The sequence below is a fragment of the Rhodamnia argentea genome, chromosome 3 (genome assembly GCF_020921035.1).
Source record: "Rhodamnia argentea isolate NSW1041297 chromosome 3, ASM2092103v1, whole genome shotgun sequence".
Lineage (NCBI taxonomy): Eukaryota > Viridiplantae > Streptophyta > Magnoliopsida > Myrtales > Myrtaceae > Rhodamnia > Rhodamnia argentea.
In genome coordinates this window covers 27,432,357-27,447,480 of record NC_063152.1, presented here as the reverse complement: position 1 = coordinate 27,447,480, position 15,124 = coordinate 27,432,357, and the positions used below count along the sequence as shown (strand labels likewise).

General features: G+C 40.3%; 1 protein-coding gene across 1 annotated transcript; it reads left to right on the top strand.

Moving 5' to 3' along the window:
- The first annotated feature begins 5,346 nt into the window (after positions 1–5,346).
- Positions 5,347–6,540, top strand: LOC125314161. The gene is made up of 4 exons (XM_048275651.1): positions 5,347–5,395; positions 5,491–5,635; positions 5,698–5,845; positions 5,908–6,540. Exons 1-4 carry the CDS (start codon positions 5,347–5,349, stop codon positions 6,538–6,540), a joined length of 975 nt encoding a protein of 324 aa, XP_048131608.1.
- The last annotated feature ends 8,584 nt before the right edge of the window (positions 6,541–15,124 follow it).

The window sequence follows — 15,124 nt, the reverse complement described above, 5'->3', positions numbered from 1 at the left end:
ATTTAATATTGAATTTGCAAAACTTAAATAGGTATGAATTTTTTGACAATTTTCTCACATTTACTGTCCAGCAAAAAAAATACGTATCCAAAGTTTATCGTATAGCCCTCAATTTTAGGGCAGCGCTTCATATACACGATGAATAATTGCCTTGGAACTCTAAATGACATCGACAAACCTATCATTGTTGATGATCGCATAGTTTGAAAAGTACAAATATCTGTAATAATCCCTATTCTTCACAAATTAGATGTCGAATAATATTTGTCTCATGCCCTTATTAACCTCAGACAATAAACCGAATTAAGAATGCAATGCTAATTTAAACATAAGTGGAATTCACATAGCATTTGTTATGCGCTGACCCAAAACGCTCCATCTCCCCTACTCTACTCAATTCAAGCAATATGCGAAAACAAGATAAGAAACACCTTTTACATCTTTTAGAAGAATGTCATGATCATAATACTATTAAATCCTAAATGAAGATAACCGTATGTATGTGTAGTAAGGTCACAAGACTCGCAATGTTATTTTTGCCTTGCGTTTGCTAAAAAGGATGTATAGTTTTCTTTTGCCAGTAAGTGATATTAGCGTTACATGATTGTAGAGAGTATCTCTCCCATGTTCTTACTAAGTCCATTCTATCTTGGATAAGTATAGCATAATATACGCGAGACAAATGAGTTTGTTTGATGTCGGAAATCCATCTAATTGACAAAGATGGTACTTACATAGTAGAAAACAACTGAACTACGGCTTTTAGTTGCATATAGGTACCCAAGGTTAAGCACGTTTTCATTTATTTATCGGTGAATCCCATAACAATATGGATTACTAATCATCGAGTTGCCTTGTCCGCAATTTCAATCAAGTAAAATCATCGATAATATGTTGTTTGATACATCGATTTTCTATAAAAGTCAAGTACTGATCAAAGGATGTGGATTGACACATTAGTGGATGATACAATTCCTACCTAACCTCCCACTTATCATATTTCTTGGTAGGGAAACATATTGAATGCAACATATGCATGTGTATCCACCAATAATGAGAATGGCCAATGCTTTTCCTATTTATATAGCTCTCATCTTATGATGCTCCAAGCTTCAATATCTAATTCCTCTTGGGCTACAATGTCACTCTCCTCATATATGACTGTCTCTATCGACAAAGGATGAAGTCTTTCTATCAACCTCTGTAGTCTTTTCCTCAAGAAACCTATTGATGCATCTAAATTGCTATCCATTTCTTTCATCAAAGATCATGACCCATGTATGAAAAACACTCTTGATTTCAGTAGGAGATGCATCATCATACGCTTAAAAAGTTGGATCAATGATTTACCAAAATAATCACATTTACAATGGCATCTTCGATAAGGTATGGATTTCCAAAAAGTATCAGATTTTCAGCTTAACTATTTCTGTCTTAATCCGACTAAATATCATCCATACGTGCGATTTGGATGATTGATCTAACTTTCCAACACTCTTTCATTGCAGATTGTGGTGACTCATTATAGGCGGATTTGGCGTTAAGAGCTGAACCGAGAACACCATAAAAAATGAAAAGAAATATCGAAGTTTAATCAAGGGGCAACAATTCTCCTTACCATGCTCGTGGCCAGTTCTCCTCCCGAATCACCATCAAGCGAAGGCAAGTGAAGTTTGTACAGGTTCTATGTTGTCCAATTTGCAAGGCAAACTCCATCTTTAATGGATAGATAGAGGAAGAGTACATGGGGTCTGCTTGAGGGTGAATAGGTTCACTTGCAATTATCACATGTAATGCCGTATAAGAGCTCCGTGTCGGGAGTGAGCCTCCCTTGATTTTTGCGTCACTCTGAAATTAATTTTTATTACACGGAACATCCCTTTACCTTTTCATATTATCTGTAGATCTCTGATGAAATTGGTTTAATGTTTTCTATGTCGTTAATGAAACATGTGACATGAATATCTAGCAGTTGTCATGTTAATCCTGTGACAATTAGCATAACCTCGAAGCAATGGCAAGCTTGGCATATCGTTTCTATCATTCTTTTCTCTAATCAACAAAATGTGATGTGGATCTTGTTGGGAAAATATTGTAGGAAATGAAGTAACAATATAGTCGGACTTTGAGGCGTGTAATCACTCTCTTTTAGGATTAATTTGCCCCACGAAGTTACTATAGGTTTCTGGCAAATTGCCTTTAGGATACAACAAAGTCACAGTTAGAATGCTAGATAGCAATTCCAGTAACTCTCCTACAACTCTCTATGAAATAATGAAAAGGTGGTCATTTCTCTTTTGAAGGAAAACGAAAATAAAAGTAACTGCAGAAAACTGATAGAATTGTCCATTTTATAATATGAATAGAACACACCTCTTAATGTCCAAATTGCCTGTACGAACACACCCATTCATGTCCGAAAAATTGCAATCCGGACATAACCGTTCATAATCGTTCGTGTGTGAAAACCGCCATTCAGACACAACCGTTCATGTCCGAATAGTTATAAGTAAAAAATAATAATGAAATAAATTTTTTATAATTATAATCGAAATTAAAAAAATAATCATTGATTAAGGCATATTTTTGTCCGCGGTGAGCAGGAGTGGTAAGTGCGCCTAATAATCGCGCACATGCACGCGGGTATGTCGAGGTTTAGCCCACCCACCAATTTCTCCATTTGAACAAAATTGCCTTCTCATATTTAAAGTGTCTTGCACTCTCTCATCCCTCCTATGTGGGACAAGGAAATTACCTTATTTATTTGTTTTACAAACAAACACCGACAAATCCTTTCCAAATTATGTTGCCTAGAAGTCCCATATTTACTTCGACTAATTCAAAGTAAAAGAAATTTAAATGATATGTGACCTCGATTTTCTAGTTTCAATAAATGTTTGGTCTACAACATAAGAAACCACCTATTACACAATGGGGAAAATTGTCCAAAAAATCCTAAACATATTGTATTTTTGTAAATTCATTCCTAAATTTTCTAATTTCCTCAATTGAGTCCTAAATCATTTTATGTTTTACCAGTTGAGTCTATTTGGCCAATTTTGGTCGAAAACCATTGAAATGGATGCCTGCGGTCCTACGTTACATGGTCATCGTTGATGTGGCTGATTTTAATAATATTTACTTTTCTTTTCCTTTTTTCCCCTTAAAGTCACCGGCTACCCTCACTATCTGTCCACTGCACGAGGGTAACGGAGCCCTCGCCAACCACAATAAGAAAAAAAACTAAAGAAAAGAAAAGAAAAGTAAAAAGGAAAAAAATTAAAAATTAAAAAGTATTTAAAAATAGAAAAAGGGTTGCGCCACATAGGATGGCTAGCGTCTACTTCAGCAATTTCAAGTCAAAATTGGCCTATCGGCTCAATTGGCAAAATGTAAAAAAGTTTAAGATGACAAAATTTAAAGGTTTATGACTGAATTTGGAAAAATTTAATAAGTTTAGGATTTTTTGTGCAATTTTTCTGTTACACGTGTATATCAATTGGAAACAAGGCCGTACGTTCAAATGGACGTGAAATGTATGCCATAATTTTTCAGATGAACTCAGCAATATACTCGAACTCAAACGATAGTATGTATGATAGCCTTCATCATTTGTATTACGTAACATAGAAGAGTCCAAAATTTAGTCTTGTAGAACATAAGCTATAGTCTAAATTAGCCCTATAGAACAGGTAAAATTATTAGCAGAGCTAAAAAAATCTGTTTTCCCATCCTATATTCTGTACTAACTCCATTTCCATGTCCCCTTATTTGATTTTATGAGTTTAAAGGATTAGAGTCACTGTAAGGTGGATACATTTAATCTTCCATGTACCTCTCAACATTCATTTTGTCGACTTATCCTGAAAATGTTGATCTGTCCAAAATTCAAATAGACATGTGATCTTAATTAAGCATTGATTGAGATAAGCCGATAATGGCACAAAGAGGAGATGATATAACATGCTTTCATGGGAAGGCAACACTCCATTTTTTATTGAACTTCAACGAAATAAGCTATCGATTTATAGAGAATTCAATAAATAGCAGGCTTCGACCAGATACATCAACATCACCCTCCAAAAAGTCTAATTTTGTTGTGGTTTTTCGTATGCAAAATTACTAAATAATAACGTTGATATGAGATCAATGTGTTTGATCAACGATGAAAGTACGTCTAATTCAATAAGTTGTTACTTATGTATATAGTCGAAAGTAGTGCGAGTTTAACAAAGATTAATCCTTTTTGAGTAGCTGCATTAGTGCACTGAGGTTCAGCACACTCTTTTAAGCACGAATTGGTATTTCTAATAGATCATGTCGAGTATCGTCGAATTTCCATGTCTATTGTGATTTCTAGAAATCTTAAGGTTGGTAGTCAAATTTCCTAGAAATTTTGAATATTCATCAATGAATAAATATGCAACTCCGTTTTTGGATTGAACCATTCTGACTGGACCTACCATTTCTGGCAATTGTTATGAGCGTGTACGATTATTTTTTATTTTGCAAGTTTACATTTATTGTAAATATTGTCTTCACAAAATTAAATCTCTTTTTCGCTCCTGCCGATGCTTTCCTTAGATAAATAAGAAGTGAGAGATTGAACAAGTATATTTATAGCCTCATTAGCAGATTTGGAGAGCCCAAATGAAAACCAGAAAAGAGAAAAAAGCTTATCACTTGTGATTTGAAAATCGATACACATAAATTTAGTGTCCGAGACTCTACATGAAAAGGCAAATTCTTTGAAAACTACCAGTTTCATGCGAATCATGTAATTAGATGAATATTATACGCAGAAACTCTTCCATTCACCGTCTCCGAATTCCGATATTTCTCTTATTCCTCGCCCAATTGATAGGTGGAAAAAAAATCGGGTTCTATTTTGTTGAAGGTATCGCCTTAGTCGATAGAGATGTCTACATGCCACTTCTGCAAATCATAATGTCCGGTCGACATCGTAATTTTTTCGATCGTCTCACTCCATTTGTCTTTCTGTCAAGTTGCCTGTAAGTGAACGGAAAGCTGATAGTAAGAAAGTGCATCATGAGGTTGCCATAAATTTAGAAATAAAAACATGGCAAGCGACAACTGCGAGTCAAGAATAAAAGGTTGCAAAACAATCAATTTGGTTGGAAGCTAACTAGAAGCCATCTTAATCCATTTGGAATTTGTTATGTTTAGACCGTAATTGTTGCATTCTATTATTTATGCTAGTTAAATGAAAATTAATTCATTTCGAAAAAAAAACAACAACTACAAGCCATCTTAATTAGCATGTCTGATTTCACTGCCATCATTTCCTTTTCGGTCTTCAAAAGCGAAGAAAGAAAGACGATCCCTATGCCGGATGTTTCTCCAATAGAAGGAAAGGCGGTTCTTCAGGAGCGAAGTGCGTAGTGTGTGACATCCTCCTTCTTGAGACTTCAGGCCCAGAAGCAGAGAGCAGTGGCAGAGGAGCTCGACAAAGAGTCTCCTCTTTTTCAGGAGGCGGAGGTAGCGCCGTTGATGGCAGCAGAGAGGTCATTGCTATTACAGACAGTGAAGATGACAGTGACGAAGTGATTTCAGTGAGTGGAAGTGCTGAGGAGGAAGAAGAGTCCAGGGATCACAAACCTCCGATGGCGCAAAGGTTTGAGCCTGGCCGTGTTTTCATAAATGTAAGAACATTGATATTGTTGATGACGTTAGTAGTGACTCTGATGAAGAGGAGAGCACAGACTTTGAGTCTGATGAGAGTGTAGGTGGCCATGGAAGGTGTGGAAGGGAAGAGTTCTTGTCTAATGCATGTTCTGAGGATGACTCAATACGCTCTGGTGAGGAGAAAGTTTTTGGCGAACGGGTGAGGGAAACGGCAGAAATTTCAAATCCCCTAATGATGATTTTGCGCTGAATGTGTCCCAGAATAGGACTCCATCAGTGACTGAAGATGGTTCTAAGGCCAATATTAGCTTAGATTATTTGTCCTCTTCGTCCGAGAGCTCAACCGAGGCTGATGACATCGGCGATGAGTATTTGGTTGCAAAAGGGTCAGAAAGCTTGAGCACAGATGGAGATACTTCTTCGAGCTCAGAAGAGGATGTGTCTGGGAGTGAGCTTGAGAAAATTACGGAGATAAGGAAGAAGATAAAACGTAAGGACATAGGTGAGTTGAGTCCTTTATGCAGCGCAAGGACAACTACTAAGGAGCTTGATATTGAGTGCTCGGATGATCTGGTGATTAACAATGCGAGAAAGAAAGAGGATGAGGAATGTAGAGTTTCGTTGGTCAATGAATGGTTGCAGCATGATGTGGAGAAGCAAAAGGAGGAAGAAGCGATTAATGTTGAGCATGACATTGAGTGCATGGATGATCTGGTGATTGATGAAGCGGGAAGGAAAGAGAATGTGGAAAGTAGAGTTTCGTGGGTCAAGGAACGGTTGCAAGGTGATGTAGAGGAGGTCAAAGAGGAAGAAGCGATTAATGTTGAACGATCAAATGCAAAAATCGATTGTCCTTCCATTGATGGGGCAACTGGAGGAAAGAGGAAGTTTTAGCTTGTCGTAGTGCGAAGGAATGAGGGAAAAGGATGAAACAGCACACGGGGTAAAAATGATGATGAAGGGTTGCAGGCTGATGAAGATGAACAGGAGGAGTAGGAGAAAGGCAAAGCAGAGATCAAGTTCGATGGAGTGAACGCTGGAGCATATGGCTCTTCTGTTAATGAAAAGGGAACGATTCGGGTGATGGAAGAAAGAGGAAACTTTTGTGCGCCAGAGAAAGAAGGATCGAATCAGAGCCGAGCGAAGTCAACTTCCCAGATCAAGGTCTCTGGAATTGACCGGAGCGCAGGAGAAACGATATGGGAAACTAGAATGTCGAAAGGAGGGGGATGCAGGCATGTCCTGTAGCATCCAACAATTGCAAAAGAAAAGGAGTTATGAGGATTGCAGCGGCAAGAAAGCGTTTGCAAACAGAAATGCAGAGAAAGAGCAAATGTCGGCTACTGATGGTACCGTGAGGAATGATTGTAGGGGCGACTGGGAGTCCAGAACTAGGAGGGAAAGAGGTGGAGAATCAAGGGAAAATACACTATTCAAGCTCGCTGATTGCATATGGGGAAAGGATGACATTCTTCAAGACAATATACAGAAAGAAAGGGCCGATAAAGAGAGACAGTTTGCTGGTGGCAATGCCATGAAGGAATAGAGAAAGGAAAGCACGGAGGGGTTTGAGACTTTTGGCACAACGGCCAGCGGCATCAAAGGAGACTGCTGAGATAATATGTACGAGCAGAAGAAAGTCGGTGAAATCTTGACTGAGTCAGGCGAAGAGGGTGTCGGGGTGCATCAAGCACAAGGGAGAAAAGATTGTAGGAGCACGAGCGACTATGAAATTTGTTGGGAGAGATCCAGTAGGTCGAAAGAACTTAAATATTTCCAACGTCTTGCTCAGAAATTCAGAGATAACAAAGATGATGTCGGTCGGAAAGAAGTTGTATGGGAAAAACCAAGTAGGACAGAAATGCGGGCGGAAGTGCCACCGCTTCCTGTGAAGTTCTTCTGGTCAGATAAGGAACCGGCTCCAAAATCTGAAGCAGATAAGGAGATGGACAAGATGTGGAGCGAGATGGAATTTTATCTTAGAGCTGGAAAATTTGGTTCTTCTGGACCCCGGTAAGTTTCATGACACCTGCTAGCAGCCTAAAGGCTCATCAAAGATGAATCGGCTGTCTAAAAAACAATCGAATATAGATTTTGTCTTACCTACTGAGCGCTGGCCTGCCCTAAATACTCTGTGTATTGTCAAATGTTTTGCTTAAGTTACTAATGCACATCAAATTGTCACAGAAGTGAAGTGGTTGTTTAAGCACTCGTACATGCTATAGGAAAGTAGCAAATAAGACTGACAGCATAATTTCATTAGAGATTTCGTGCTAGTGGTACTAAAAGCGCTCTTGTGATGCTCTTCAGCAGGAAACTGAAAAAAGTTGAGCCACCCTTTGTCAAGGAGGAAACCATGAGCTCATTTGCAATGAGGAAATTGGTTTGATTTGTGTCTTCTGTGATCAGATAATGCTCGAGATAAAATATCTCTCGCCACCATTTCTACCTTCTGTTGTAAGTTCTGTTGGTTAACCAACTACTGTGGCTGTTACTGTTACATACCGTTTTCAAAATACCGTCCACACTTCGCAGTTGGACTAGTTATGCTATCGACCGTCACTTCCCTAGATTAACTGTTTTCACTCACCGCCGTCTTCACTGGATGTCTATGCACTAGAATCTTTGACAAACATTGTTTCCTTATTATTCTGTTTTTTTTTTTCTGCCTTTTATCCTGTAGGAAAAGTTCTCCATGAAGGGTCAGGCACCAAGACGTTGTCCAACAGAGGGAATCTGTCTTTCTTTGAAGGGGTTTGTCTTCAGCCTTCTGGAAATGACCCTGTCGAACTCTCTCACCAGAGCGGCTCTGTTTTGGATCTCATCCCCAGTGACCGGAGTAAATTGTATCCGCACCAGCTAGAGGGCTTTCAGTTTATGTGGAAGAACCTAGCAGGGTCTACTGATATGAAAGAATTGTCCAGCTCTTAGCCTAAGGACGTCGGTGGGTGCATCATATCTCACGCTCCAGGCACGGGAAACACTTGCTTAACCATACTTTTTCTGCACACGTATCTCGGACTCTTCCCCAATTCCCGCCCTGTGGTTATTGCTCCGCCAGCTTGCTTCTCACTTGGGAAGAAGAGTTCAGGAAGTGGAACAAGCAATGGGACACTGGCATTTCATTCCACAACTTGAATAATCCGGAGTTCTCCGGGGCAGAAAATCCGGAAGCTGCGAGAATGGTGGAAGCAAATAGGCACCTCAAGCAATGTAGCGATGAGGCAGATGATCAAGGTCTACTCCTGGAGTAAGAGCAGCAGCATACTTGGCATAAGTTACAATCTGTATGAGAAGCTTGCTGTACCGAAAAGGAAAGGCATAAAGGATCTGGTGAAGAAGCCTGAGATTCAAAAGAAAGATGAAGAGATGAGAAAGAATCTTCTCGATTTTCCGGGTGTAGTGGTTCTTGAAGAAGGGCACATGCCGTGAAACCAAAGAAGCAGCATTTGGAATCTTCTGCTGAAACTTCGGACTGAGAGGTGGATCATCCTCTCAGGCACCCCTTTCCAGAATAATTTTCTAGAGCTCTATAACACCTTGTGCTTAGTAAGACCCACAATGGCCAACGAACTGCCTTTTAGTCTCAAGAAATTCTTCCAAACAAGAACAAGACAGTGGAAAAGAGCTAAAACAGATTATATCAATTCCCTTGTTCAGCCACATGACAAAGTGGCTGATGATTCAATTGTGGATCTCTGGTCTGTCATGGTTCCGTTTGTTCATGTTCACAAAGGAAGCATTCTTAAAGAGAATCTTCCTGGCATAAAAGAGTGCATAGTGGCGTTAAAACCAGCGGATAGGCAAAAGAAGATTGTTGAGAACTTGATCTAATGCGCATTTGAGTATGAGTTCAAGCTTTCTTTGGCCTGCATTCACCCTTCTCTGATCCTAAGATGCAATGCATATTTGAATGAAAAATCTGTTATTGGCCATGAGCGTCAGAAGCTTGAAGATCTGATATGCCGGGGTAAAGACGAGGTTCTTAGCGGAGTTAATCCGGCTCAGCGAAGCACTCGGCAAGAAAGTTCTCATTTTCGGCCAATACAAAGAGCCATTGTTCTTGATCAGTGATCAACTGAGATCGACTTTCTGGTGGTCCTCCAAAGGAAAAGAGATTCTACATATGCATGGGAGCCTCAATCTAAGGGAACGTCAGCGTTTGATTGGAGAATTCAACAACCAACGGAGCCAAGCACGAGTAATGTTAGCTTCAACTAAGGCTTGCTCTGAGGGCATAAGTCTAGTCGGATCATTGAGAGTTGTCTTGCTAGACGTGATTTGGAATCCTTCAGCCGAGAGGCAGGCAATCAGCCCCGTGTTCGGAATTGGCCAGGAGAAGGTAGTCTATGCCTACCATCTGATCACGAAGGGAACCGCAGAAGGTGAAAATTCTGCAAACAGATCAGTGTGGCTGCTGAAGACAGGATATTGGAAGAGATGACTTCACGCAAAAACTTCAAGGATTTGTTTGATCAGATACTTTACAAGCCAAAGGATTCTGATGCAGTCGAGAGCTGTGACTGAGGCGGCCATCCCATGACTGGTTGTGTAAGTGTGACCAGCAGCTTGTTCTGAAGTTGAGACCTGACATCTTACGGCTGTTAATAGTTAGTGCAAAAGAAGTTGCAGTGTCAGTTTGTTAGGTCGTGTGCTTACTGTTGTAAGTTGTATTTAATCAATCATCTGTTTAAGCAATGTCCTAGTGTAGAATTCGTCGCTGCAGACACTCAATTCGTATCCATTTCTGGTCCGAGCAACAAAGAGACTAAAACGTAGTCTGCCAGAAAAATTTTGCTCGGTGATTCTGCTGTTTTTTCAATTAAATCTGCGCCTACTAATCTGAATATTCCATGTTGTCTGCCCTACGCAGGGCAGTTTTCGTCTGTAAAATTATAGGCACGTTTCATAAAGCAAATCGAAACATAGGCTTAAGGTTGATTGTGCCCATCACTCAAATGTCTCTTCGCCGGACCTTCGCGTAGGTGATGGATTTGCTGGGGGAGTGATAGCTCGTGTCAAGAAGGAACATGTCACGTGCTGCTAAAGTCCTGATAAATCTCTCATAACTCATGAGGTCTCGAAATGCCATATATGTTGAGTCTGGTAGAGATCATCAAGTGGTACGAATACGTTTCACGAAAAATCAACGATTTGGAAAATAATTTTCGAAAAATGATTGCTTGCACTATTTAGAAAACTAATTAACAAAAAATAATTTTATCATCAATAACAATATATGCCTATCTATTTTTGTAGGTGATAAAAAAAATTCCATCAATTTATTTGTGTAAGCAATTATTTCTCAAAAGATATTTTTGGAAATAATTTTTCGCGAAACAAACGCACTACGTCCCGACTTCCAAGAATGATTATCAAGCAATTGCCTCAGCTTTACGATATTTTTACCATCCTCAGTAATTTCCGAAAATATAGATAAATATATCTCTGTTTCAGTAAAGTATGTTCCTCTTAGATTTTTTTTTTTTTTTTGGATGTGAGGGGGGTTATTTTAACTTAAATAATCACACTCCTTTTCCTTTGAGTGCTAAGTGTGAACATCTAAAGATATGTAAGTGATGCATGGTGAGTGTGTGATGGAAAGAGTAACTTGGGGATTAGATGAAGTAAACCACTAAAGCATGAAGGAGTTTCAGTAACTCGACACATTAAAGTTACAGGAAATTTAGAACACATGGAATGGAAACTAGACGCATTAAGAACATAGGAAATTCAAAACACACGAAAACTTAAAATTCAAACCTCCAGCCTTGCATTGCATCCAGATTTGTCAAATGCATTCGAACTCCAAAGATGCAGGTCTTCCTCCTCCTCCTCCTCCTGCACAGCCGACTCGAAAGGCAGTTTGCCTATCTTTCAAATCTTTCAGTGCTTTCAGTGCTTTTTGCACTTCATCCAAGGCACTTCTCCAGTCATCAATATTCATCTGGCGTAAAGATTTAGCAAGTTCCACAATACGCAAAGGAAGCGGTCCAATAGTTTTGACAAAGTCTCTGGACAAGGAATCATAGTCGGGGTCATCTTCGCGAGCATCCCCTTGAAAAGCATGATTACGAAAGAGTTGTAGGGCACACTCACGACTCATTAGTTCAACCTTGTGTTTTTCAACTGTTTCATGATCAGCTTCTGGGACGTTGAAAGCACTTAAAACCTCTTGTGTGGTCGTTGTCACGATGATTCTACTTCCAGGACCAAACCAAGTAAGCTTCCCGGCTAATGCTTTAATTTGTTCATCCGCATCCACATTGTCAAGCACAACGCTATTTCTTCAATCCCTTCACCAGAAGATTCAACAGGTGCACGGTTTTGTACTTGAAGGTCAGCAATCAATATACTTCGTGAAAACTCGACTTGTTTCAAACTGATACCTTCAAGGAAGCTACTTGCTTCAAACAAGTCGCGCATCTGGTTAAAGACAACCTTTGCAAGAGTAGTAGTTCCGACACCTGGCACTCCACATATTCCAACAATGCGAACGTCTTCTCCACGTACTTCGATCGCTCATCCCTCGATGGAGGCAACACCAAGCTTTCTCAATATCTCTTGAACATCATCATCAATTCCAACTAGTTTGTCGGTTACAACAAGGCCATCATCCCTCAACATCCGCGCAACACCCACGGCAACTTCTCTCGCCAGCTGGTCCTCGTATCTGCAAAACGCAAGTGATGAAGCAGGAGGATGATAAGAATGTTACCAAAAATCAAAGCGGGGAATGGACAGACAAAAATTAAATCAACCCACATGGGCAGGGGGAACCAGGTTCCATTCTTAAGCAACCTTGAGTTTTCAATCATTACCGACATGATTACATCTATAGTTATTCAAAAAGCTTTGGGTCCATTTCCATTTATCTAGGAAAGAGAAAGGAAATCAGTAGTAAAAGCATTACATACCCCTTATATGGATCCGCACTATAACTGGGTAGTCCCCCGATCTCTCGAAGGACCGTCTTCCATGTTTCGATGGTTTCTGGGTTGACTTCTGCTCTCTCATGTACACCAAAGGCCTTTCCAAAATCCCCAACCTGGTCTGTTACATCAGAGGGACTAATGCCACAGAAAATCGGGATAATATGTGTGCACTCCCACATTTGTGTCAGCTCCATGAGGCAACTTTTATTGGAAGCATAATCTGCGGAGAGGATGGCTATTGAGATCCTGGACCTCTTGATCGCCTCTTTCACCTGCGGCCACAACTCTTCATCAAAATGGTGTTCATTGTCGTATTGGAAGACCGGGATCCCCACATCTGCCAATGTCCTGTAAAGCTGATCCTTGATTTCACGAGTATTTGTACCATCGAAACTCAAGAATACGTCACACTCAATTTCGGACGATGACGATAGTTCCTGTCAAATCAAGGAAATCAAATCGCTTCACATACCAAAAATAGTTTTTCAGCCGAAAAATAGGTTTTTTGATGGAGGCAGAACTTTACCCAACATGTGAATTGCCCGGAAATATTACGAATTTGGCATCTTGACTTTCGTAACTAATCTAAAATGCTCAAAACTCCGTAGCACTCAAATGTCAATACATGAATTCACACGTAACTTTTGTCGTAAATTTAAATGGTATTTTAAAAATTTCAGGAGAAAGCAGTAAGTGCTAAACAGGCCTGGCCACACGATATCAATAATGCTTGGAGTTTGGATAGGATCTCCTGATTTTCAAAATTCGGTGGTTCGATCGTTCATGTCAAAGAAGATTCGTAACATCGTAGAAGATTTTTAGCATTTGTTGGGTCAAACTGCAAGCAGAGGACCGATTCCATCGTGTTAATGTAAAGGAAGTTTGAAGTAACCATGCAAATCCCAAAGGTGCAGAGAAAACTAACCGGCTCTATTCTCTTCTTCCCTGCGGGAGCTGGCACACCACCTGGAGGTGGGTATACCGGCAACCTTCTTCCTCCAACAGAGGGGTTTTCATTAATTGACGAGCCTTGAATTGGATTTGAGACTTTATCGTCTGCAGGGGAATCTTTCAGCTGTTTCTGCAATGATTCCAAGGTACTTTTCCATATATCTATATCCATGTTGTCGCCTAAAAATGAAGCATGATGCACGATATCGGAAGGAATCCTTCCAATAGCTTCAACAATGTTTCTGGACAAGTCAAAATATTTGGGGAGATCTTGGACAGCAGCCATTTTGGAAGCATGATAACAAAAGAGTTGTAGAGCATGGTCATAATTCATTGGTTGAACCACGTATTCTTCAACGGTCCCATGATCATCTGCTCCAACGTCGAAAGCACTTAAAACGTCTATTTTGTTCGTTGTCACGATGATTCTACTTCCAGGTCCAAACCAAGTGAGCTTCTTGGCCAATGCATTGATTTGCTCATCGTCATCCACATCGTCCAACACAATGAGAACCTTTCTATTTCTAAGTATACTGGCTATTTTCCTAGTCCCTACATCGGAAGATTCAAGTGGTACGCGTCCTAGTTTTAGAAGGTCAGCAATCAACATCTGTTGTGAGTACCGGACTTCTTTCGAAGTAATACCTTCAAGGAAGCTACTTGCTTCAAACAAGTTGCGCATGTGGTTAAAGACAACCTTTGCAAGGGTAGTCTTTCCGACACCCAGCACTCCACGTATTCCAACAACGTGGACGCCTTCGTTACATACTTCGATCGCTCGTCCCTTGATGTTGGCAACACCAAGCTTTCTCATTATCTCTTGAACATGATGATCAATTCTGACTGGTTCTTTGGTTACAACTAGGCCATCATCCCTCAACAGCCGCGCAACATGCACACCAACTTCTCTCGCCAGCTGATCCTCGTATCTGCAAAACGCAAGTGATGAAGCAGGAGGATGATAAGAATGTTACCAAAAGATAAAAATCAAAGTGCGGAATGGACCGACAAGAATGAAATGAACCCACATGGGCATGGAGAACCATGGTCTATTCTTATGCATTGTTAAATTTCAATCATCGCCGACATGATTACACCTACATTTATTCAAAAAGCTTTGGGTTCATCTCGCGTTATCCTACACTTATTTTTCGTTCCATTTATCTAGGAAAGAGAAAGGAAATCAGTAGTAAAAGCATTACATACCCCGCATGTCGGTCTGCAACATATCCGCGTAATCCCCCGATCTGTCGAAGAACCCGCCTCCATGTTTCGATGGTTTCTGAGTCGTTTCCCGCTGTCTCACGTTGACTGAAGGCCTTTCCAAAATCCCCAGCCAGGTGTTTTACATCGGAGGGACTAATACGATCGAAAATCGGGATAATATTCTGTCCATTTAACATTCTGCACTCCCACATTTGTGCCAGCTCCATGAGGCAATTTTTACTGGAAGCATAATCTGCGGAGAGGATGGCTATCAAGATCCTGGACGTCTTGATCGCCTCTTTCACCTGCGGCCACAACTCTTCATCAAAATGGTATTCATTGTCGTTTTTGAAGACCGAGATCCCTGCATTTGTCAATGTGCTGTA

Coding starts and splice junctions, on each gene's coding strand:
- LOC125314161 (XM_048275651.1), top strand. CDS start 5,347: ATGCCGGATGTTTCTCCAATAGAAGGAAAGGCGGTTCTTCAGGAGCGA. Junction 5,396..5,490: donor GGCGGTTCTTCAGGAGCGAA/GTGCGTAGTGTG, acceptor CCTCTTTTTCAG/GAGGCGGAGGTAGCGCCGTT. Junction 5,636..5,697: donor AAACCTCCGATGGCGCAAAG/GTTTGAGCCTGG, acceptor TGACGTTAGTAG/TGACTCTGATGAAGAGGAGA.